General features: G+C 35.1%; 1 protein-coding gene across 6 annotated transcripts in view; it reads right to left on the reverse strand.

Moving 5' to 3' along the window:
* Nucleotides 1-27,328, reverse strand: part of LOC106071263 (uncharacterized) — a 261,624-nt gene that overhangs the window by 190,597 nt on the left and 43,699 nt on the right. The window contains exons 1-5 of one of the 6 annotated variants that reach the window (XM_056037826.1): nucleotides 16,342-16,607; nucleotides 13,387-13,512; nucleotides 11,218-11,290; nucleotides 9,619-9,670; nucleotides 9,309-9,362 (exon numbers count right to left, since the gene is read on the reverse strand). In XM_056037826.1, the coding sequence (XP_055893801.1) occupies nucleotides 9,309-9,362; nucleotides 9,619-9,670; nucleotides 11,218-11,290; nucleotides 13,387-13,427 (220 nt within the window). In that variant the 5' untranslated portion in view covers nucleotides 13,428-13,512; nucleotides 16,342-16,607. Of the gene's footprint in view, nucleotides 1-8,318; nucleotides 8,602-9,308; nucleotides 9,363-9,618; nucleotides 9,671-11,217; nucleotides 11,291-13,386; nucleotides 13,513-14,070; nucleotides 14,214-16,341; nucleotides 16,608-19,194; nucleotides 19,280-27,328 lie in introns of those variants that run through there. The other 5 variants (XM_056037830.1, XM_056037828.1, XM_056037829.1 and 2 more) reach the window with 5 other exon arrangements.

The following is a 27,328-nucleotide window of genomic DNA, read 5'->3' on the forward strand; positions in this document are numbered from 1 at the left end:
ATCTTTATTCGCAACCAGACTAGGCCCCGCGCTATCAGTTTCGCATAGGGCCCCGCAATTGTTAGGACCGGCTCTGTTTGACAGTTCAGGTGGAGGTCTATCGGTAGGATCCACATGAAGCGTGTTCCCCACGAAGTCATCCGCATTGTTTTCCTTCAGTGCCGCTTTTTCTTTCTCCAGTTGACCAGGCTGTTGTTGCGACGATGACGTGGCCGTTTGACACACAAAGAGATTTGAGCACTATCTTTGTCCACACAGCCGTTGATTGGACACGCAGCTTCAGCAGGCCTTCCCGACAGACGCCTCGCAAGGGAGCTGCAAGTTCACATGCATCCACGTTGCAAACTAAGTCCAATGCACTGCAGTCATCCTCAGCTATCAATCTCACGTCCAGAAAATAGGTCTCTTCAGGTTCAAGTGGAAAATGTCTTTCTCTTGACAACTCAGATTTAAAGTGGTTTGATTGATATTTATCTATGCCAATATCGATGATGATGGTAGAAGTACACATGCCCTGTTGGTGGTTTTCTTGGCATCTATGATCTTTGTGTGATGCGCCGCTCGTACAGTTCAGGCTTAACTTCTGGATGCAGTTGTCAAGCTACGAATTTCCATCATGATCACCGACAGATATTCAGAGGTCTTTAAGGTCCATAGCAACAGGCTTGAAGGCAGATCCAAAGTTATCTTGTTCTGTCCAGCTCATTTAGGTACTGGTAACAGGTACCACAGGAACAGACGCTTCAGGCACATAACAGACTTCAGTTAAGGTACTGGTAACAGGTACAACAGGAACAAACGTTTTAGGCACGTAACAGACTTCAGTTTCTTCATTTGTCTCTTTCCCTTCATTTCGGCACATTCCGTTGAGATCGTTGCAGCATTCGTTGTCACGTTTCTCGTCTAGAAAGTCATCCCGCCAGACTTGCCCACAACACAGTCACAGACAGCGCTACAATCCCCAGTGCCTCCATGACCACTGTTTGTGCAGACACAGTCCTAACCAGGCAACTGCTCCATCCCTAACGAGTTTATTCCTTCTTTTTCTTACGATACACTTTTATCATTTTGGTCTATTTACTTCAACTTGCAATATACTTTTCATCTACTTTGTTCATCATTAAGTTCCTGATCATGTTTCCATCATGTTCCCAATCGTGTTGATTTGTTCCTTAAATGCATCCCCAGTCCTGGATCTCGCCAATGACAGCAACAATCCCAGGTTCAATTTCAAATTGATAGGTCTCCGGATCTTCTTCTTCATCGATCAGGGCTTGCCGCAGATTAGCCGTGAGCGCTCCCTGCTACCGAGGGATTTTAAACCTCGGTCCCGAAGCTCTTTCGTAGCTCTTTCATTGAGAGCTGATGTAATAACTTCAAATGTCATTGTAATCAAAGCATACCTCCTCTCGTTGAGTTGCCTATAACCCCACTGCTCTTAAAGCAGGTGCAACCATTCTCTCTGCAGATGTATTCATGTCACCCCTAGAAGCCACTGAGTGTTGGGAGACACCCGGAGAAGTCTCATGTTACCAGGAGCCAATTGATTGTCTCAAAGTTTGCTGGACAAAAATGATGTACTACGGTCTCTGAAGATGAGTCGCCTCTCGGAGCCAAATGGTATAGTGAGAGTTTCTTCCCGTCCATTTGGAAGACGTATGTGGGCATAGTTCTGATTAGCTTCAATAAGCTCTACTTCATCTACCAGTGGATCATATTTGCTTTGCCTTGCATGCCTTCTCATAAGGACAGGCCCTGGAACAGATAGCCAGTTCGGCAGATAGACACCACAGGCGGACCTTCTTTTGTATGAAAATAGTCTTTCGTGAGGCATCATGCTTGTAGCAGTACATAGTAGAAATCTAATTGAAAGGAGAGCGTCGTTTAGGGCTACCTCCCATTGTGTATTTGGAGATCGATCTTGTCACCATGTGATCTAGATCTAATCTTATCACCATCTTGTGCCAATAATTATCATGGATTGCTTGTGTAGAAAAACATAAACTTGAAAAAGTAGACTTAGGCTTATAAAGATCTATAAAAAAAATCTAGAAAAATCTCAAATTCTATATTATATTGTAATGACCATGTTCTGTAGTAACTATATGGTTTCGCACCAGCGCATGAGAATAGACTAACCGAATGGGGAGACAGATTAAGATTGGTTTTGTTTTGTGATCTATTTTATTAACCTTTGTATTGTCTTTGTTCCCTTACCGTTGAGTTGCTTCCTTTAAATGTTATAACATTGGTTTCAGAAGTGGGATTATAGGCGACTCAACGAACGGGAGGTAGATTAGTAATTACTTTTCCTATTATGAAACTACTAGACAAACTCTTGATTAAAGAACTAAAACAAGAGCTTCTGTATCGAGGTCTAAGGCTTGGTGGTAGTAAGGAGACCCTTACAGCTCGTCTCCAGCAAGCCCTAATTGAGGAAGAAGAAGACCCGGACAAGTATCAATTCGAAGTAGGGCCGGATATAACTGAACTCCTAGGTAAGATGCAGGAAAAGATGGATACACTTGAAAAAGGGATTAGAACAATGCAGGACAAAAAAGACACAGTAGATACAAGGATCAGGACTGAAATGGTATCGATTAACGAGAAGATAATTACAATGGAGGTCAAGAAGAACCAGAGAGTCGATATGGTAGAAAAAGACATAGAAAAAACTGAAAGTCCAAGTTTGAGAAGGGCTCAGCAAGGCGCCGGTGAGTAATACAGGATCAATGTTACCCGAAGTGCTTGGAAAGATGAAACCCATGTGTTTGGTGGGTTCGTCTCCTGGTCAGTCTACAGAAGACAGAGGCAGCCGCTAAGGTCAACAGCGATGAGGAAAAAGCAACAGCTCTAGTACTGGCCCTTAGAGAAAAGGCTTCAGAAGTACTCCAATCCATTCCAAACCAGAAGGATTATGCTGCTATCGTCATGGCTATGGAGTTTTGAAACGGGGACCAGCACTTACAAAAAGTTTATAGGGTCCAGCTGAAGACCAGACAACAGCGGCTCAGTGAAATCCTACAAGAGCTGGCATACCCCACAGCAGCACAGCTGTTCCTCGAAGTAATCGTCACGGATGTCTTCATCGATGCCGTTCGAGTTCCAGAACTAATGAAAGTTATTACTATTCATCATGGTAGGAGACTGGAAGTTTAGGAAGAAGATCTAACACATGTGCTAAGACAGATGACGGAGGTTAACGAAGAGTATAAGCCAGGCTGGTCACAGGAAGTTTATCGTGTGACCAGGGTCCGTTGCAGGAACTGTGGTGAATCTGGGCATATACAAAGGACGTGTAAAAGAACAACTAATCACCAAGAGGAAACTCAGCACAGATCCTGGAGTCTATGGCAATCAGGAAAACTAGAAACAAAGGGCAGAAACCGGCGAGCCAGAAAATGAGAGCCCCTGTCAATGTCACTCCAAGATTTAAAAGTATCGGTTTCTCATCGACACTGATGCTTCAAGTTCAGTCATTTGGCCAAATGTCGCAGACAACAATAAATACAAATGTGAGATTTCACTTCCTCAAAACAGCCAGTGGAGAACTAATGCCCATACAAGGACTGGCGGACTTGGGATTTGAGCTTGGATGTCAAACATTCGTGCATGAATTTTTTTATTGCAAACATGGATCACTACATTTTAGGTCTAGATTTTCTGCAGAAATTTGTATTTTCCATTAACATTAGCGGAGGAACTTTGTTGTATGGAAATGTGGAGATTCATTTGTTAGGTGATGGCGAAGAAGGGAACGATCGAATGATGAAAATATTATTGACAGAGGATACAAGTCTGCCTGCACAGTCCGAATCAATTATTTGGGGAAAGCTAAAGCACGGACATAGAAAGTCGAGAACGGCGCTTATTGAAGGAATGGAAAACAACTACGACGGAGTGGCCGTAGGGAAATAGCTGGTCATGATCGGTAAAGATCAAAGAGTACCTTTCAGAATCATGAACCTTAATTTGAGGGAGAATCATCTACGAAGGGAAAGAGGTGGAGTTGCCAGGGGGGTGACCCCCCCCCGAAATGAAATCCCCCCTCCCTTGGCAGGAAGACTGATTTTTTGCTTTAATTTTTTTAGGTGAGATTTTAATACTAAACCATCTTGCACCAGTGCAGCCGAGGGGATTTTAAGTTTAAAAACCCCTACCAAGAATTTTTGCAGTTAAACCCCCCCTCTTCTATAAAATAAAAACAAAAAATGCAAACGACAATCCCCGAATTCCAAGACCATAGCTAAGGAAGATTTAGATTTAAAACCCCCCTCCGAATTTACAATACAACCTCTTCAGTATAAAAAAGCAAAGTACACACTCAAAATGATATGAGCGTTGCCGAAGAGGTTTTGAGTTTACCCCCCCCCCTCCCCGCTTCAGCGGGTTTAAAACTAAAATATACCTCTTCAATATAAAAAAAGCAAATTACGCACTAAAAATGCTATGAGCAATGCCAAAAGGTTTTGAGTTTAACCCCTTCTTCCCTTCCGTGGAGTTTGGTGCTAAAAAACAGCTCTTCATTAAAAAAATAAAATAAATTATACACTAAAATTCTTTGGGCGTAGCTAAGTCAATGGGGTTTTTGAGTTTTAATCCCACTCCTCCAGATTATTTTGTTTTAAGTTTAAAAACCCGCCAGATGGTTTTGAGTTTAAAATCCCCCTATAGAGGGTTTTGAGGTGGAAAAAGCGTTCTTCAATATAATTCTAAAGAAAACTACTCTCACCAAATTCTATGAGTCTAGCTAATGGGGATTTAAATTTGTTCAAAATAAAACTCCAGAGATGTTTTTGTTTCAAACCCCTCAAAAGATGATTTCGACGATAAAACTTTCTTTTTTTGATATAAATTCTAAAGCAAACTACTGTCACCTAATTTAAAGAGCGTAGCAAAGAAAGGTTACATATTTCTAGTAGTGGTTGGGCTCCACTAATAAATTACAGTGATTAGTCTGCTAAAATTGAAAATGACTAAATGTAACTCAACAAAAATAGCAAAGTCGATTTTTAGTAGTCAGTTATAGAGATCGGGTCTCAATCAAGTAAGGTTGTGACAGAGAGTAGAAATTATGTTTGCGGGACATGTTCTCCGACAAAATGAATTACGCACGGAAAGAGTAGCAATGACATAGAGGCCATTACGAAGAAAACGCAAACAGGAACATCCTAGTTCAACTTCACGTCACACTTTCATGGAGGTAGGTCCTCAGAGCCGATGGGAGAAATCTCCAGACATTAGCAGTGATAGATTTTTGTGGAAACAGCTTTCCACCCTATGAGCGTGGGAGGATCTAAGTTAGTAGTTTAGGTTTTTGAAATAAAACTGATTAATTGCAGGATATTACATGTAGATATCTCAGAATATGCATTTTGTTGACACTCAATACCGGAAATAGTGCTTGGCGGATACAATAAACGTCTTCCGAAAGAATGAAGGGTAAATATGTAATAAAGATTAATTATATATATATATATACCTATATATATATATATATATATATATATATATATATATATATATATATATATATATATATATATATATATATATATATATATATATATATATATATATATATATATATATATATATATATATATATATATATTATCGGGATAATGCATGAAGAATATGCATCTTTTTGGCTTTTAATACTTGAAATAGCGTTTCGCGGCGGGGCTTAGCCCCGCGCTGAGGGAGCTCCCGAAGCCAGAAAGAGGGAGTCTACAATTTTTGCACTAACTCCAGGAAAAAACTATTCTCGTGTACAATTTCCGACCCTTCCCCCCCGAAAAAAAAATGCCCTAGATTAGGTTTATCCTGGAGTTAGTGGAAACTTTGTAGACTCCCCGCAATAGTCAGCAAGAGCGCTCCCCCAGCGCGTGGCGGAGCATCGCCGCCAAGCACTATTTCTGGTATAGAAAGCCAACAAAATTCATATTCTGGGGTATCTACAGTATATTTTCCTGCTATTAAAAAGTTTTATTTCAAAAACCTAATGTGCTATTCTTACTGACTTAGACCCTCTTTTCAAAACACTCAGTATGGGAATATTAAACTCAAAACCATCTTGAGGGGTTTTACACTTTTATAAAAGCAATCTGGAGGAGGGGGGTTTAAACTCAAAATCCCTCATTGGCTTGGCTACGTTCAAATAATTTTAGTGTTTAATTTGCTTTTTTATATTGAAGAGGTATTTTTAGCATCAAACACCTCTGAAGGGAGATTTAAACTCAAAACCCCCTTTGGCTACGCTCATAGCTTTTTGAGTGCGTAATTTCCTTTTTTTTAATATTGAAAAGGCATTTTTCAGCTTTAAACCCCGCTGACGGGGGGTTTAAATTAAAACCCCTCTGGCTACGTTCATTGATTTTAGTGTGTGTAATTTCCTTTTTTTCATATTGAAGAGGTATTTTTTAGCTTCAAAGCCCAACTGGGGGGGGGGGGTTAAACTCAAAACCCCCTTTGACTACACTCATAGCATTATTAGTGTATAATTTGCTTTGTTTTTAATATAAAAGAGTTATTCTTTTTAGCTTCTAACCCCGCTGAAGGGGGGTTTAAAATAAAAACTCATTTAGCTATGCTCATAACATTTTAACTGCGTAATTTGCATTGTTTTTTATTGAAGAGGTATTTTTTTTGAAGATTAATACCCCGCTGAAAGAGGGTTTAAACTTAAAACCAATTAGGCTACGCTCATAAAATTTTGAGTGTGTAATTTTTTTTTATATTGAAGAGAGGGTTTATCGTAAATGTGGAAGGGGTTTTAAAATCAATATCTTCCTTATCTGTTTTCTTGAAATTTGGGGATTATTTTTTGAATTGTTTTTTGTTTTGTTTTATAGAAGAGAAATTTTAACTGCAAAACCCCATGGTAGGGGTTTTTAAACTCAAAACCTCCTGGATGGGGTTATAAACTCAAAACTCTTGGTAGGGATTTTAAAACTCAAAACCCCCTGTTATGGGATTTTAAACTCAAAACTCCCTGTTATGGGGTTTTAAACTCAAAACTCCCTGGTAGGAGGTTTTTAACTCAAAACCTCCTTCGCTGTGTTGGGGTAAGTGGTTATTTAGTATTAAAATTTCACCTAAAATAAACAAAATGAAAGCTAAAAATCAGTCACTGATTTCATTTCGGTTCAACCCCCCCCCCTTCCTGTCTACGCCCATTATGTATATATAATATCCCCCATATAGAGCCTCGTGTAAACTTTTTGCCATTTCAAATCATATCGGCCACATTTTTCACATGCTCATACTGTTGTTTTGTTAAATGTTTTACATGTTTCGGATGTTCCTTCAGAGTTGAAAATAATTACTTCCTAGTCCAAACCTCCCGCAGGACGACGGGGGATGGGAGCGGGTAGGGTTTGAACCCGGGACCGTCGATACATATGAACGACATTCCAGCGCGCAAACCGCACGACCAGGCAGCCATCCTGTTTAATATAACTACGTAAGTAAAATATGCGATCGATATTATGAATGGAGCAATTAAAATTTATGCCAAGACGGCTAAAATTGCAGTTATATAGCGAACGAGACTATGTACAATGTTTTTAAACATAAAAATGAAAGGTATTTTATTAAATGATTTAATTAATACACTATATTTTGTATGCACATGTTTAAAAGAAAAAACATCATCTTTGCGAAGAATAGTTCTTAGAATTTGATTTAGCCTTGCATCGCAAGAAGTTTTGCTCTGTGAATGTGTTCCTTTTGGTCGTGTTTTAAGTAAAATTGTTATTTGACATAGATCGATTGAATAAAAAATTGTGAAAAAATTTCAGCTTGATCCGGGATTGAGTGTCGGAGATTTAAGTTTTTAAAAAAGAGATATAGTTGCGTACTATCTTCCTGCAACTGTATTAAAAGAGTCATATACATCTATAAGATATATTTTTGAAGACTATTTATCATCACATCTTCATCTTTTTTTGCGAGTCTGACCACTCGTCAGACAGGAAAGTGTACACTGTTCTCTTTCAGGCCAGTGAGAGGGAGCTCTTGTTCACTTTTGCTGGCTTAGAGTTCCAAGAGCTGAAGGCAAAGGTGTTGTGACAGTTCGTGTAACTAAACACCTCCACTTTTCTCGGTAAGCAGTTGTTCTAAGCAGTACATAAAGAGAGAGGCCGGTTCATTCTTTATGTTATCCAGCCAGCTTTTCTTTGGACAACCTTTTCTCGCAATTTTTCCACTGTAACTTGAACAATAACTTTTCATATTGAATCAGGTCTTACAATATTTATATTAGCTCTGTAGCACATAGCACAACATTAAAAATTAAAGACAACATAAACATATAGTTAAACTTTAAAAATGTATTTCTGATACTCAAATTTTTATTATTTTATAAGCGGAAAAAAAGATGAAAATATATAAACATAAATAAGGGAAAATATAGTATAAAGCATATTTTAGCAAGAGAGTATATCTAAAATTTAATATTTAAAATGTAAAGGGTTTTACGTTGTTGGAGGTTGACATTTCAACACACAAGGGAAAACAATCACTCATCATAAGTCCAAGTATTGTAGACCAGCCTCTATTTTGTCATTCCATTGTATTCGTCGTCTGCCTTTGGGTCACCTATATTTGATTTTTGCAGGTATAAAATGTATACTCATTTGTGTTCTGACATTCTTTCAAAGTAACCTAGCAAGCAAAGTATGTTATTATTTCTACATCCGTTTTATATAGTATAACTTGTGTTTAGAGATAGATTCATAGTATTTCTTCCAGATTTTCAACCTGACGTTAAAAAAAGATTTCCAATTTCCAATTAATTTATTTCCTATTTTTTTGTGACATGTAACACATTTTAGTATGCACACATCATAATTAATATTTACATAATACACTTTGACCTTATCAACCCCGACCACTGGACTATCGCCTCTATCATAAAACAATCTCAAAGTCGTGTGGCTGGCCTCAATGTCATCAAAAACCACATGTTTTGAGGCGGTCACATCTAACTCCGACCACACATATGTTTTTATATTTACATTTAAATATTACAATTTAAAGGTTTCTACGTTTTGGAAGTTGTCATTTGAACACAAAAGAAACTTGTATATATATATACAGAGAGAGAGAGAGAGATATAGATAGATAGATATAGATATAGATAGATATAGATATAGACGGATATAGATAGATATACATATATATATATATATATATATATATATATATATATATATATATAAATATATATAGAGAGAGAGAGAGAGAGAGAGAGAGAGAGATCAAGCCTAACAGTCTATACACTAATAAATAATGTGAATAGTTACCAATAAAAAGGCCTTCAGTACCAATTGACTGGACATTGGTTACAGTAAGGTAGTCTGAAATGTTATTTAACATATTTGTGTTGGTTTTTGACGTTTCCTTTGTCGACATAAAACATTTTCATTTCAAACTATTTCTATAATTAAACATAATAAAGTAAAATATTACATACATTTTTAAGACAAGGAATCTTGGTAAGGCCAGTTTAAAATTCTACATAATTTTTTATATATGATATATATAAATATGTTTTATAAGATTTATTTGCATTAAAATTATGCATTTACACATATACATCCATAAAAGTAATACCTTTCTTATTACTTTCACACAGGTCATCATGAAGACAAGTAGTTTTGTTGTCCTAAAATTTAAAAAAAAATATGATTCATAAACTTAAATTTACTCATGAATGCGTTAATTTAACATAAATATACACATAACTACTTTTTAAAAGACATTTTCATTTCATATATATATAACGTAGCCGTTACACCAAAACTTTGAAAGTGACAACTCATGATGAAAATGATTTTGCATTTCTCTCCTAGTTTTTGATATATAAGTGTGACAGATGGAAATATTTTACACACACTTAACAACCTCTTTTCTTGTTACATGTGCCGCTAATTAGAACAACAACCGATACAATAAATCCATAGTCATAAATAAATATAAACTGGAAAAAGAAAATAACTTCATGTAACTTAAAAACATGTATATCTATTGTTGTCGGTTTTCCGAATTCTGAAATGTTGCCATAGACATAAATAAATATAGACTGGCCGATTAAAGAGTTTTGTGAAATGAAAATTTGTGACTTGCAATTTTGTGTACTTTATTATACAGCATTTATGAGCAGTATAAAAGTTAGGTATTCATATATATTTCAGCCACACACTTATATATGTTGTAAATAAGGAGGCAGTGTGGTTTTGTTTAATCTCTAAGAATGAAGATCATGCAACTTTTCATAATTCGGAAATTCGAATACAACAGATATACATGTTTTCAAGTTACATGAAGTTACTTCCTTCGGCCAGTCTATATTTATTTATTTCTATGAATGTTGCATGATCGTCAGTCCTGGAGATTAAACAAAACTACACCGCTGTATAATAGAGTATACAAAATTGCATCCACAAATTTTCGTTTAATAAAACTCTTTTATCGGCCAGCCTATATTTATTTATGTCTATGAGTAAATCATATTAATAACAGTCTCGAAAAAAATATATTTTTTGTGCTTTAATTTTTAATATTCAGTGATTTTAGTTATGCAGAAAAACAAAACTATATATTTTAAATACATCTTTGAAAACAAAGGTATACCAAATAATAGAAAATGTATATTGATTTTGGGGGTTAAGCAAAAATGTTACTTGGCTGCGCTCATTGAATTTGTTGTCTTTAGTTTGCTTTACATTTTAAATGAATTACTGGATTGTTTTTATTAACTTTAAACTCCCTTGTCAATGCTGGGGGAAGTGATGGTTCAAGATTCAAATCTCCCCAACAATCAAACAATTTATAGCAAAAAAAAAGTCACAATATCCCCTCTTACGGGGTGTGTGATTCGATTTAACACTAACCCTTCTCTGGCCAAGCCCAAGCCCATAAATAAAATTTTTAAATATTAGGAACAAATTCCCCCCCCCCCACACACACACCTGTAATACTTGTCCTATTAGACTATAACATATTTTGTTCATTATATATGTATACCTATATTTATATGGAGAAAACTCAAGGTAATACTATATAGTATTCTAAAAAATGTGATAGTTCTGGTCAGTTGCATACATTATTAAGAGTCAAAACTGTTAAATATAATATCTAGTGTTTTTTACACTATGTACAGAGATTTCATTTCAATGATGTTGGGATTCGCTACTTCGAACAGAAACTTACTTTTTTTCTATTTCTTTTCTTGTAGCAACGTGTTAATAATGTTGATGCCATCGTATCAGGAACACAACACAAACTATAAAAGAAACATGTAATAGATTTTACACATTCATATTTCAAAAGTTTTTTTAACAAAATAAAACAACGTTCGAATCCTTCTATACAATCTTTTTTAAGTAATTATGAAACGTACATTATAAATTAAATTTTTGCGTGACAACTTGCTTTTTATAACCAAGGATAAATTCTTTATTTAAGTCATTGTCATTTCTGCTTGAAATTTTCTTTCTAGTCTAATAGTCGTGTTTTTAGGTATAGGAATTAGTCTGCATTGGATTTGTTTTGTTGTCACGAATATTGTGTGTTTTACGTTACACTTAGTTCCTGTGTTGTTCTTTTAGCGGAGAAGGGCTTTCTACCAATAGATTCTGTTAGTGCTACAGTTTTCAATGTTTTCTGTTTTGACGGTATGTCAGTACATTGACATAAATACATTAATCAGGTTTATTATTTCGGTACGGGTTTCGCTAGTGAAAGTTCTATGATTTACCGGCATCGCTAGTTTATTCTTTGCTTCAGAGTGCTGGGCTTGGAGCTGCTACGATGGGGTATGTGTGGTTTTGAGCTGGTGCTAAAGCCGTGACTGACCCTTTATTCGTTTGAAATGTTGGTCTTTAATTAATGAATTCACCTGCCGAGGTTGGGAATCCGGTGTATTACATCATCCCTTAGCCAGACCCGTAAAACCCACCTAGACAGTAATGTCTAAGCTAAAAACACATCTAATTAGAAAACTTTACTTAAAGTTTATATAAAAACTTACTGTCATTAAAAACTTGTTTTGGCTAAATGACTTTTATATGCATCAAAACCATCACGCATTTTTTCATTTAGAAAGTGTTGGAATGAACTGATTCAGTGGTCATTTAACACAGGAGTTATTTTTGTTTAACTTAAGGTCAATTTCAAATTGTCAGCTTTAATTTGATTATTTATCCTGAAAGAGTGCCATAGTGGAGGTTTGGTAAAAGAGTTGCTAAAGACCTTTATCTCTGCGCTTTGCCTTCCAAGTCATCCAAACTCATTGTTTGAGATGTTTTCCTCTAGGGATATTTTAAAAATAAAGTTTTGTTCCACTTAACACGTAAATGTCAATAAGGAATAATCGAATTACAGCTAAAATTAACACAGAGGTTGATGAAATTCTGAAACGCGTTTGGGATTAATTTTATTTGCTTGATGGTGCCTGGGCCTTTACTGGTTAAAATTGAGCACTTGTAAATCATGAAATAAAACTTGAAATATATATATATAACACTAGGTATCTTTTTTATTTTAACATAGAGCATTAATATGCCCCTTTCTCTCCATCTGTCTCTCAAAACTATGCCTCTCTCTATCATTGCAGGATAGTTGGCCGGATACTAAAAAGTACAAATTGTACCTACATTTCTATTAATACGTATAGACCTCGTTTCATTAATGTGTCATATGGAATTTATTAACGGTTATATTTAAAATATAATAATGTGCTTTGTAATATAGGAATATGCACCTAACATCTTTTATTACTTAAACAAGGTGTGTTGATAACAATTAGAAATTAAACTTTACATAATAAATGCACCTTTGCGCTGACATCAGAGCCTGAGAGGAGGATCCTAGCAATGGAATTGAGATGCTACAGAAGGATCTTAGGTATCACATTCAAAGACCGCATCACAAACCAAGAGATTAGAGAAGGGTTATCACAGAGGACCCCATGATAACCTACTAACTATTGTAAAAAAAAGTTCAAAATATATGGTCATATTACAAGATCTTCGTGGCTCGCAAAAATTCTTCCTTCAGTGAACAGTACCAGAAAAAAGACGAAGAGGCAGACAGAGATAGCGATGGGAGGACAACATAAAAGAATTGACGCCCTGCCATTGAAAGAGGTTCTAACTAAGGCAAAAGACAGAAAGGGATGAAGAAAGACGGTCGACGAGTCTTGCATGGTGCCCCAACGGTCCAATAGACTAAGGGATAGATAAAGGTAAATACTAAACGCGCCTTACCTACAGAGCGCCATTGCAGTCACATTTTTTTAAACTTTGTCTTGACCTTTAAGTGGCTTAGTTTACATGTTATATTCCTGGACAACATCACGCTGACCAGAGGTCTATCTACCTGTGCGGGCATATCTCCAGAAGTAGAGATGAGCAACTCATACAAACTCCCCTTTTATTTGTTTAGTTGATCACAAAGAGTTCATTGATAGGCAGGCTACCACAAGTCAAATACCATGGATGTAGGCTGATTTAACCAAAGAAGCAGTTTAATTTATCAATTATTTGTATATTATTTTATGGGCATCTAGATCTAACACTAGACCTAAGTTCTAAATTGGACTAGAATCTAGATTTACTAATCTAAATCTAATCTATGTTAGATTTACGTACAAATATAAACAACGCTTATAAACTTCACTAAAAATGAAGCAATTTTAGCACAGCTATTGCATAATTACGATAATACTGCTGACTACGCCTTGTTGGCTTGTGGCCAAGATATAGTTTACATTTATTTATTTTTTACTTTGATAAATGATAACGGTCAAACTTGAGTTTGCCCTATCTGGCCAACGAGCTAGTCATTCTTTTCTCAGTGATATACATCAACTGTTATATTTCTAAGACAATCGTTAGAACCGTTTTTGAAATCAGCTCTCGAGACTTTATAATCTAGGTTTCCGCTCAGGTTCCATAAGTTCTGACTTGAATAGAGGTATTCTAAAATAATTAAAGTTCTTGCACAATAGTGATGACAAGAAAGAAATACAGAATATTATTAAAATTTGAACAATGTGCTTACCGAGATTTTTCCCCTGAACAATCTAAAATATCCTTTTTATTAAATAGACTTTTTTAACTTTCTTATGTTTTATAACTTTATAAACATTAATTTAAATAACGTAAATTGGCTTATGTTAAAGCAATAAACAAAAAAATATTTTAAATTTTTCTATTTTCTAAATTTAGACTGACTTGCAAGAAAAGAAAATAATATGGGAAAGAGCCGATTAAGTATAAATGTAAAAATCAGCAATTTTGTTGTAAATAATTCATCATGTGAAATGTTTTGTAAAGAAGTTGCTAAATATTTATTATGAAATAGAAATAATAACAATAAAAGTAAAGGTCATGGGCAAAAACCCAAAGGATCAAAGATAACCCTGACAGTTTTGCAATGTTTCTTATAGGTGGTGTTGCAAACCATGTTTGTTTAATGTAATTGTAGGGCTAAGTTTAAAGTCTTACTCTATCTTCATTATTGAAAGGTTGTCCAAGGCTAGAACGACAAGATGAGATCCTTGTCAACACGTCCTCGTGAATGTGTGTAGGGGTATGTGAGGTAAGAGCTGAAGAGTTAATGACAGGAGGCTGAGAGAGTTATTAAGAGTTCGAGACTGAGTTATTTAAGAGTTTTTAATGATTGAATTCAAAGTGTGTGATATGATTATTTTAGGGAAAGAAAATTGTACAATCTAAGATAGGTAGTCTGTGTTTGACTATCTTTGTATCTATAGCTGTTTTTTTTTATTTATTAAGTATATACATGAGTTTAATCTCCCTGGGAGATACGTTTTTCTGTATTACTGTTGTCTAATGACAGAACTAGGGCTTTAAGTTGCTCACCAGCGATCGTAAAGCCTAGATACTTAAAGCCTAGATAACGAGCTTTACAACCACCCAAGTATATATATATAGAGGTGGTTGATGACAACAATGAGATCATCCGGCATGAACTTAAATTATAAACTAAACGCCAAGTGGCAGATTCGGCCTTAAACCGAGAGATTTCGTGCTATACACGAGGCCAACGTGGTAATGATTCAGGACCCTAGTACGTCAAAAACTGTGTCCCTTGCTCTCGGGTTTCACATCTTCCTCTGCTGTTGTGAGAAATACCAAGTAATTGTCAGATTTGTTCTTGTAGTGGAAACCACTCCATAAGAGCTTAGTAGGGCCTACACGCTAATGATGGAAATGTACAAAAGTGGTTTAAAGTTTGTCTGCAAGAACGTTTATAATCCCCCCGAGAACGAAACTTTTGCTTGACTAGAAGGCCACCCCTATTAAAGTACCTTAGTAGCAGGAGATTTAACTAGCACGTCGCAAGCTTAAGGTTGTTCGACGAACGATTATTCACTGCATAAACTGAAATATGTCACGAATATAACATGGTTATGTTATAGGACTGCGATTCTACGATTTTGTAAATATCTGTCATGGAGGAAAATAATTCTGGTTTGAGTCTTGTGTCCGCAAACATCGCCGAACAAAGTAGAAAACAAATACTTAAGGTCGGAAGCGATCATCTGCCACTCCTGCTGACTATTGATCCCAGGCAACGAAAAGCGCATGTACATGCAAAAGTGGGTATACTAGATTGCAAATTTGGGTGTCTTCTAGCATGTATCGGATATGCTTGAAAAGCCATTTAGCGTAACAATGTCAAGCGCAATTACAGTTAATTCTGGTCGACTATCTTAGCATGTTTCGTCAGACAGATGAAGGCAGCTCGAAGGAAGTACGTCAAGCTTAAAGCGGCAGTAACGAGAAGCGAGTACACCAAAGTCACTACGCTTGTGAGAAAGACAGTTGCAGATGAATCACTAGCCAAGGGGGGGGGCGAATGCTTGGCTAGTCTAGATCTAGGGGACATAAAAAACACTTTTTTTTATATACATTTTAATCATTCTAAGAAGTGTTTATATAAAAATAGTATACTTTTAGAGCTGACACGAATTATAAGCTTAAGTCTAATAAAGAAAAAGGTAGCACTGACCAAAATCCTTATACAAATTTAATTTGAGATACATACAGCCCAAGTTTTAAGTTATCCTACGCCCTAAGTTTTAGAAATTTATCAAAGTAAATAAGTCGCGTCGAAATTAAAAGTAAAATTACAAAGCATGAAACAGGAATATGTATTTTAAAAAAATCACACTAATTAATATACATAAGATTATGATTTAAAGTGATGCCTGTGTTATAGTGAATAAAAATTCACAACTTAAAAATATGCCAGTACTCTAGAATAAGTTTTAAAGGCAATTCCATGTAGGGAAAAAAGACATACCAGTACTGTTCTACAGACAACGCTGCAAGAGATTTAGTGTCGTGTCAAGCTTTGTTGGTTAGAACGTATTGAATACACAGGTTCTAATTCCTCTACAACTTCCTCTTTTAGTTTTAGCACGTACAGTACTTTAAATTCTTTATTTAGCTTTATTGGATTTTCTTACAATGAAGACGATCCATGAAGGTAAGATTCTCGTTTTTACTTGCGTTATCGTAATTTCGTTTAGGTGTTAATATAAATAGCTACAAGCCTGGTCTGTTACGAGATGATAGTCACGTAGTTAGGATATAACGTTGTTTGTCCCTCTTCTTTCTGTGTACCCCTTTTATGTTCTAACTATATGAGGTTTGTCTTCTCTTGTTCAGTTTTTTCAATAAAAAATCGAGTTGAGAAGTATACTTGTCTCTTACTACAAAATAAGTCATACATAAACACATAGAAAAAAAAGCACATAAAAAATTGCCTGCAATATCATAATACAAAAACGTATATTATGCAACTTTATGTGTTGTTTGATTTAAAAGTAATATATGATTAAAAAGAAATTAATATTAAAACCTTTATTTATCTTATATTATCTTATAAAATACAGACATCTCTTCAAAAAAAAGAAGATGATGACGCCCTACGCGTCATGCAACTGGTCATACATGTTAACCAATGACTTAAATTCTTGTTTGCTATAAATGGTTTATCTAAACGTAAATGCAATATTATACAAGATTACAAATTACATCGATACATTATTTAACAATAATTTTGAGGATATGTATAATTTGATGCCCATCAGACGACATACAATTTTAGTTTGCTAATACCCAGGCCGATGTTAACACCCAGTCCGCTTCTGTTTTTTAGTGTGTATTTTAAGCAGAAACTAGGGAAAAAAAGTATTGCCATTTAGTTATAATTTTTTAATACAATGATTGTATGCTTATTTTAAAAAGAAATTATTTTTTTTGGTATCATAATTATATTATTCTGTATGTTCTGCCTAACAGACACATCATGCGCACTCAGCGTTACAGAGTGTAACTTTGTCACATGTAAATTATGAGTGAGTCTGGTGTGAATGTACACTTTGGTTTCTTATAGTTATAATGTTTTTTGTTTGGTGTAATGCACAAATTGTGAGACTAATTTCCTTACGGATAATAAAGATTATTATTATTATTATTATTATTATATTAACTATGTTTCTGATGACTTAAACTAAAATATAAAATTAATATGATATTTACACAATGGTATTAATATAAATAATGAATAAGAATGATTTTACTTCATCTGTATGATAAATAATACAGATGAAATATGAAGAAAATAAATCAACTTGTAGGGCCTATTATGTGGCCTAACAACAATGACAATGCATCAACAGTGACTTCAGCAAGGTCAAGTGTTCCACAACTTGTACCAAAGATTCGTCTCTGTATCAGATACTGTTGAAACATCAACTCTGCTAGTAGCATTCAAGGACTGTTATTAACTTACTTCGGACATTTTTTTAATGCATTTATTTTTTTTAGAAAGTTGTAAGACCTGAATTGGAAATTGAGTGTTCAAGCCTCCTAAATCCAACCACTATACCATTTGAGCGCTTATGAAAATAGAAGATTTTATAGTTATTTATTGTTAGCTTCAATTTTAAAGAGGCGACTTATTTCTGTCTAAAAAGTATAAAGGGAACTAATTCAACTTATATGAACTATAAATAAGTCAAGTACAATTTATTTCGTTTGTTTCATACCAAAAAAAAAGATATTAATTACTAATAGTTAAGAAACTATTTTTTAATTGATTCATCTTTCATTCGTGGTAAAATAAATAGTTCTGAAATTTTCATCTTTATCGGACAGAGTGAGTTAATGTATGCTATGTAAAAATGTCATCGTATTTGACTGACTTAATACGAGAAGGGGAAAAGTTGGTAGAATGAAAACGATTGATCAAATACAGGCTCGCTCCCAATTTCATTGAAATAATTGCATTTGACATTATCTGTGACTGGAAATATATACTATGTAATATATAGCATATATAACGTATAAATGACATTTTTTTTCAAAGAATATGTTAATATCTCCTCTAAAATATTCCAAACTAAAAGGAAAATAAATGTAGCGGGTATGTATCTACCGCACTTTACACGGCTCTACCTCGTACGGATTACTTTCTCCCTTTTTATATAAATTTAAGTTTAAAGTACGGTGCCACATAAAATACAAATAGGTTAAAATATCAATATAGAGCATACATAGATATTGTATCGAATGTCACTGTTTAGGTTCTCTGCAATCTTAACCATACTACAGTAACAACTCAACTCAAATAATTTGACAACTCAGAGCCCTAAAGTAACGTAATACTCTAATATCCAATAAATCACAACCAATGCTGTAAAATTGGCAACATATAACACTGACTGTAAATTATTTCTCCGTTAAAACCCATAGCGTCGTATCAACTCTTGCGCTGGAATTTTTGCCTTGTCACGGACTTGCACAGTTACGGACTTCACGCACTATGCTCGTTGTGTCAGACTTGATCGCAGACCAAGATCAAGACGACGTCTTGTACTCGCGAAGTTTTTTGTGTCACCACTAGGTTCATAACAAAACTTACGACTTTTCATATGACATCTCAGAACAACCAGATCCGCAAGATCTAGAGAGTCCAAGATTACCTGGTCATGCTGTTTGCGAGCTAGACTGTCGTTTGAATTTATCAACGGTCCCTGGTCCAAACCCTGCCCTCTCCCATCCTCCGTCGTCCTGCGGGAGGTTTGGACTAGGAAGTAAACTATCTTCAACTCTGAAGGAACATCCGAAACAAGTAAAACATTTTTACCATCTTTGTTTGATGTAGAACCGCTACTCCAACTACATTTTCTAGCACCTCTGGACCACATGTAATATACGTAAAACGCTCAGGAAAGTGGTGAACAAACCCAAGAAATTGATTTGTAATTAACTGAATGGACTTTAATGTTTGAATTTTTTGTTTGTTATTCTGATAAATGGATTTTATGAATTAAAGATAAGAGATGTACATTTAAACTCTATCGAGTCAGTACACAACTGCTTGTGTTTACGCAATAAAGTGGGTCTATGATAAGGCTAACGGTGTGCTATCAGCTAGAACATACATCACATGTCAGCGTATTGCTTGCTGTAACATGTGTAAAGGGACGATGAACGGACCAACACGACAGTGCACTGCATGGAACTGTCGGCGTAATTATCACTATTGCTATGGTTAAAGGATTTTGTAATATAGGCTTGCGCTCATTTGATTTTTATGATAGTTTTAATAAACATTTTCAATCCCTGTAAACAGCCCAGGTTCGTTCACACAATGTAGGACAGTTTCTAAATACTCAAATTACTTCAAGCGTATTGACATTTGAAAAAGAAACAAATTATTAGACAGGTGTTGATAGAAAATTAGGTCAAGGCCATAGCATGGTAGAGCAATTTATTGTAGGTTAAGAACAACACAAGCTGTACATTAAAACTTTCAAGCAACCAAATAACAGTCAAAAATTAGATTAAGACATGTATCTGCGAATTTTACAAAATACAATGCATATATAGATAAATGCTTCGCCAAGAAATAAATAACTGATAATTTTTACTCACTTTGTAAGGATCTAATTTCCTTATGTATTTTCAGTCAAAACTTCTTACAAAACCAGTGAAATATACACGTTATATAGGGGCAATGTCATATAAGAAATTCACGATATTCTCTTTATGAAACAAAATGTGCAGCCTTTAATAGGATAGCGAATCATTTAACATTTGTATTAGTATTGAAGTAATATCGACAATAATGCTTTTACGTTTTTATTGACTCGTTTACCTGAACCCCAAGACAGTCTTATAGGAACAGCTAAGAATTTGATAGTCCACAAACACCACTCATTGTGGCGCATGCCATAATTTGCTGTGGGCGAGGAATATTTTTAAAGGCCTTTTCGTGATGCAAAATTATTCATATTATAAAATAATAAACATTGGTTGTTCTAAAATGTGTAAGTATAAAAATTAATTAATGAAAAAAAGGAGAATTAAAGAAACTGAATTTGTTTTTGTTTTAGCCTTGCCTGATTTTATTAACAACGCTATTGTAGTTAACCTTATAGGCTTAAACAGCTGTAAAACCAACGAGTTAGCAGACTTTAAGTCATTTATCAACATGCATGACTAGATCGATATATGAAATGTGTAGGACGTAAGTATTTTATTTTTGAAGTAACATCTGTACTCAGATAACCATATGAAAGCCGAAAGTTTTTCTTGACCCATTTTAGTTCATAAATAATGTTTTATTAACTTATTGTTTAAAATTGTAGGCTAACGTACAAAACCACGTATAATATATATATATATATATATATAGCTCCTCCATCGTGGTTTGATGATGACCACTTTAGTCATCCAGGGGACTGAGGACTTTGCACTGGGGTTTTGTGCCTCCTCATGTGGCTGGTGAGACCTATGTGAGCTCGGAATGTTAAGCTGCACACTGCACTGTGGAGTTCGGCAGCCAACTGAACGGCTGAGCAGCCTTATTTAGGAGTGCAATTCTCACCTCCATAGGATGAGGACAGGGCCAAAAATTGCCTGTTATAAGATAATGTAATATAACCAAAAAAAATAGAATTTTTAGTTAGGTTGCTACGTACATATTTGAATAGAGATCCTCAAGACTAATGTCACACTGACAAGATTCACTTAATGATAGAAAGACGATAAAATGTAATTCTTTCCACAATTATTTTATTTCTGTCCACTCCTTGCTACACATGATGTATACATCTATACTATAAAGTAGAATGTGAGGTGTATGTATGTTACTTATAGACATCAAAACCGCTTGACCAATCTTGATAAAACTAGGCAGGAATGTTCCTTGGGTACCAACTTAGACCTTAGAGTATGTATCGTAGCCCTGAAAATTACTTAAGACCCTAAAAAAAAAATAAAGTTGTCCGACTCTATTAAATCTATAGTATTTTATGGATCTAGGCCATATCTACAATGTTGACATGAGAAAAGATCGAAAGGATTTAGACCTAGATCTAATTTTAAGAAATACACTTTGTGCATATAGTTTTTTACTTTGAAACATGAAAATACAAAAGAAGATCATTTGATTTCATTATATAATAAAATTAACCTTCAATTTTTTGTTTCAAAAGCATTTTTACATTAATTAGTTCCTTATATCTGTGATTACAGATTTCCAGACGAACATTCTTTCATTAGACACTACCGTAATGAATCGCGTACTAAAAATTAATTCGTTTAATTGTTTACTTTATAATCCCATCCCTAGATCTAAAACTCTAATTCAACTCTAAGATGATAAAACTTCTGTTTATACTTGAACACATGAACATACTAATTATAGTCCATTAATTTCATATATTGATCAAATAAACATTCAAATTTGGTTTTCTAAAGCATTATTTTTAAGAGACTACATTCGTTTACAAAAGCTGCGAAGCCGAGTTGAGATAGGCTAGATCTATATTCATTCATGAATCGCGTACTAAAAATTATTTCGTTTAATTGTTCACTTTATAATCCCATTCATTTAACAAAGCTATCGCTCTTTTCGTTTTTAATAGTTATGAATGTATCGGCTTCGTGTAAACCCATTTTCGCAAAACTAATTGTATTTTCGTAGCGAAAGAGAAATAACGTGAAAGGATCATTAGCTACGTTTTACATACATCTAAATCCAATCCACTACATTAGTAAACACAAACTTAGACCCGCAGGCCGCGGGTAATGCCAGGCTAGTCTATATTATAAAGTAGAATGTGTGGTGTATGTATGTATGTATGTAAGGATGTATGTTACTTATAGACATCAAAACCGCTTGACCAATCTTGATAAAACTAGGCAGGAATGTTCCTTGGGTACCAACTTAGACCGCAGTGTATGTATTGTAGCCCTAAAACAAACTTAAGACCCTCAAAAAAAAAATAAAGTTGTCCGACTCTATCAAAGCTATAGTATTTTATAAATCTAGGCCATGTCTACAATGTTGACATGAGAAAAGATCGAAAGGATTTAGACCTAGATCTAATTTTAAGAAATACACTTTGCGCAGATAGTTTTTTACTTTGACACATGAAAATACAAAAGAAGATCCATTGATTTCATTATATAATAAAATTAACCTTCAATTTTGTGTTTCAAAAGCATTTTTTACATTAATTAGTTCCTTATATCTGTGATTACAGATTTCCTGACGAACATTCTTTCATTAGACACTACCGTAATGAATCGCGTACTAAAAATTAATTCGTTTAATTGTTTACTTTATAATCCCATCCCTAGATCTAAAACTCTAATTCAACTCTAAGATGATAAAACTTCTCTTCGCACAGATATTTTTATTTTTTAACACATAAACATATTAATTAAAGTCCATTCATTTCATATTTTGATCAAATTAACATTCAAATTTGGTTTTCTAAAGCTACATTCAATTACGAAAGCTGCGAAGCCGAGTTGAGATAGGCCTAGATCTATATTCATTCATGAATCGCGTACTAAACATTATTTCGTTTAATTGTTCACTTTATAATCCCATTCATTTAACAAGGCTATCGCTCTTTTCGTTTTTAATGGATAAGAATGTATCGACTTCGGGTAAACCCATTTTCGCAAAACTAATTTTATTTTCGTAGCGAAAGAGAAATAACGTGAAAGAATCATTAGCTACGTTTAACATACATCTAAATCCAATCCACCAGATTATCCAAAAGCATTTTTTACATAAATTAGTTCCTGATATCTGTGACTACAGATTTCATGGCGAACATTATTTTATTAGACATTACCAAATGGTTACACATTAACACATCTCTCTACTGAGTCTATTCCTAGGCCTAGGTCTAAAACTCTTATTGAACTCTAAGATGATAAAACTTCTTTTCGCAAAGATAGTTTTATGCTTTAACACATAGACATACTAATTATTGTCCAATTATTTCATATTTTAATCAAATTAACATTCAAATCTGTTTTTCTAAAGCATTTTTAATACATTCGTTCGCTGTTCGCTAAAGCTGAGTAGCCGTGTTGAGATAGGCCTACATTCATTCATGAAAAAAAGTTCACGCATGCGCAGCACAGAATAAACTCTATTAAAGTCAATTTTTAACTCTAGATTAGTGTAGATTTTAGATCTAGGTCTATTACAAGATCTACTTTATACTGTAACACACGAACATACAAAATTAAGTCTATTCATCTCAAATTTTAATCAAATATATGTAGGCCTACAAGCAAATGTTTTAATTTGAAAAAATGGCTTTAAGCCTATTAGCTATTCTGATTTGATAGCTTCATTCTCACTATTTTTACATTGACACATTCGCTTTACTTATTACATTATTATTTCGTTTAATTGTTTATAAAACACTCTCAGCGACTATATCGACAGTAATGCGCAAATAAAGACATATGTCTAGTGCCAAATAAACCCAAATAGAAGTAACTGCATTATAGTTTTGACATATTCATCCATTCTTATCAATATAACCTTGATTGAACCAAATTTATGTACTATACCATGTCTTTAACTATGCTGCACCTTTTAATGCTCCCCATTTTAATTAATTTCCAATTTTCCTGTTAATTCAGTTTTATTATTAACTTCTCTTATTTTTATCTATATAACGAAGCCTGAGTAATTAGTAGATAATGTCTAAATAGTAATATTTTAAAGGAGTTATAAATCAATATACTGTTATGGCTCTACATTTGGTGCGATATTGTGCACAATGGGACACTGTTATGTTGTCACAGATAAATATTAACATTAACATACTGTAGACATTAATTAATAGTAATGATAATAATAACGAGACTGTGATTTTCAAAGTAGACAAAGAAAAAATATATTTTTATTTTCGTTCAATCCTTTTGCTTTCGCACAAAACATAAACAACAAACAATGACGTAATATCGTATAATATTAGCACAGACACGATGGAGAAAAAGAGAAGAGATGAAAACAAGAACGCTTGAGATGTGATTAGTTTGGCTTTAGATCTAGTTTCTAATTGATGATTAAAGGTTCCATTTTATAATCCTTTCGTTGAGGTTATCTGACTAAGTTACAGCAATATACACCGTTATTTAAAAATAATTTAAAATTAAATAAATAAAATGAACGTGAATATTTGAGTTCTTATCTACACTTAAATACGCAAGCAGGAGAGGACTGGGTGTCAAAATTGGCCCTGACATTTACCATTCCAGCATGTTTACAATTTTTTTTCTGTGATGTACATTTATTCTTACCTTCCATCATAATTAAGTTTGATGGTGCATTAAAATTTGAGCACTGGTACATAGACGTGGTTTGAATAAGGGCTAATTTATAGAATTTTATGTCTACATTTTGATCAGCTTACAGGCTGTGACAAGTCAAAAACTCGCTGTCAGAGTCACTCTAAGTTATCACAGCATTAATTATTATTTTTCATTATTTATTTATTTTATTTTAATTATTTGTCCATCCTACCCCTAAATCATTCACCCGCCACACCTTTTCCGCTCCAGGCTAAACTTAGTTGACCACCTTGGAGATAGCTAAGGCGCGTCCTTTCATTTATCTGCCCTTGATCGGGGAAAGGTAGACACGCAATCTCTTTTGTCTTCCCGCCGGATGTCTGAAGGACGGTCGCAGTGGACACCACCTTGTGTGGGATGCAAGTCGCTCCCCCCCCTTCCCACTTCTCTCTTTGATCTAGGAGATTACTCGAGTCAAAGTGCCTCTCGACGCTCCCATCTTAAGTCTAATTCACCCACGTGTAAGATAATTCTTAGCCTAGGACATTTCCTGTTCCCGCCCACATTTTTCAGGCATATATAAAGTAGATCCAAATCAAATCAGACCCTCTTATTTCTCATTGTCGTTGAGCTATTGAGTCTGGACTACTTCATACATTCTTTCTCCTAGAGGAATACCTGGTGGTAAGCCGAACTTAATCACAAGTTCCATCTTAATTACATTTGTGTATATTTCCTTTGGATATCATCATGTGTATTTTGCTTAGTTCATTTATATTTAATTAGTGCATTGTGTATTTCTCACTGGCGTAAGTAGAAAACATAAACATGTACTATGTATATATTTTAGTATTGCATTAATCTATTAATGCTACGTTGCTCAATTGATCATTGATGCAACCACGTATATATTTGTACACCTTATTTTATTTCCTTTATCTCGGTTGATCGCCTTGATGATTTTACTATAGCACTAATACTGCGCTTAGAAAGGAGATATGAGTTATCTCCCCTGTATTGAATTATCTCCCCTTTACTCATTTTACTCTAAGGAGAGTTGCGCCGCTTGAACGGACACACCATTCAAGCGCGCTCCATTGTTCTCGACCCACGGTCATATGTAAACAATCATCTGGGTCGCTGACCACCGCCCAATTCAACCCCCCCCCCCTTTTTTCTTTCTCTATCCACCTGTGTTGTTCATTTGAGATTATTATTTCCCCTTCTATGTACATTTTATGTTATTATTTCCCCTTTTATGTACATTTTGATATTGCTACTATCATCCATCTATTTTCCCAAATTCCATTTGTCATCATCTCCTCATTGTGCTCTAAAGCAATTTCACCAATCTGACGAATGCACCTCAGTCGAGGGCATCGATAAGATGCATGAGAGACATGTCCTAACTTGTCTTTATTTATCCGCAGCCTCCCTCAGGTGTCTGCCTATTTATTTGCTATTTGCTGTTCAGTGTCTACTCGACGCCACTCAACCACTGCCTATTTATCGGATTATTTACCTGCCTATTTATCTATTGGATCAATTGCCTATTTATCTATTGGATCAATTGCCTATTTGTCTATTGGATCAATTGCCTATTTATCTATTGGATCAATTGCCTATTTATCTATTGGATCAATTGCCTAATTATTCATTGGATCAACGATCTATTTACCTGCATTTGTGCTTAGTGCTATTCAGCACCGCACTTGCCTACTGAGATCTACTCAACTCTACCACTTGGCGCTATTGGCATTGCCCGCCTATTCGACAGCCCACCTGTCAAGCTATTAGGTGAGACGTCCCTATAGATTCAGATCTGTGTGAGACGTCATAGCTACGCCAACCCTCTGCAACTCACTGGACATATCCTGTCAACTACGCTGCCCACGGCAGATCCGCTCTGCCCGCAGTAACCTTGTGCCCACGGTAGCCGGCCACCCGCCCTACTGTGCCCACTACAGATATTAGATTTTGGGGATTGAGACTCCACAAGAACTATATCACCGGCGTCCCTCTATCCGCTAGAGCGCCACCTCCAGCTGCAGAACCTCAAGCCAGGACACAGCCAGCTGCGACATCAACAGGAAAACCAGCTAAGTCAGAGGACAAAGTGACATACTCTCTCATTAAGTGCAAAGTGATGATTAAACATAATATTCACTAGAGATAGATGCAAACCCTCCCCCTTTTTATTCTTATATGTATATTTATGTAAATAAATATTCTTCATTTTTAATTTTTGTATCTATCTTTCATTGCTTGTCTCGTTGCGTGTCTGCTCCCGATTCATATGCTGATAGGTTGGTGTGTGATAGCTTTAAAAATAATTATCCCCTAGACAATAAACGCGCCAAACACACATCACATTTCCCCACCTGTCACACAGGCTACGGGAAATCTCACTGGGAAGATTCTTCAGCATTTCATTACAGAGATCGTTCGGCCGAGTGTTTTTTATTTTGTGCACTTCCTAAGTGCAAAGTCTAGCTCTCTGTGGGTGAATGAAGTATGTGTTCGTCCCATCTTTGCCATTTAACATTTTGTTATGGCCTTTCTGATGCCGTCTTTGACACTTCACTCCTTGTCACCAACTTGGAATAGCCGCGTTGTCAGACGGACACTGTTTGAATTAATCAATCGTAAGTGGACTCAGGGGA

This window comes from Biomphalaria glabrata, chromosome 8 (assembly GCF_947242115.1).
Source record: "Biomphalaria glabrata chromosome 8, xgBioGlab47.1, whole genome shotgun sequence".
Classification (NCBI taxonomy): domain Eukaryota; kingdom Metazoa; phylum Mollusca; class Gastropoda; family Planorbidae; genus Biomphalaria; species Biomphalaria glabrata.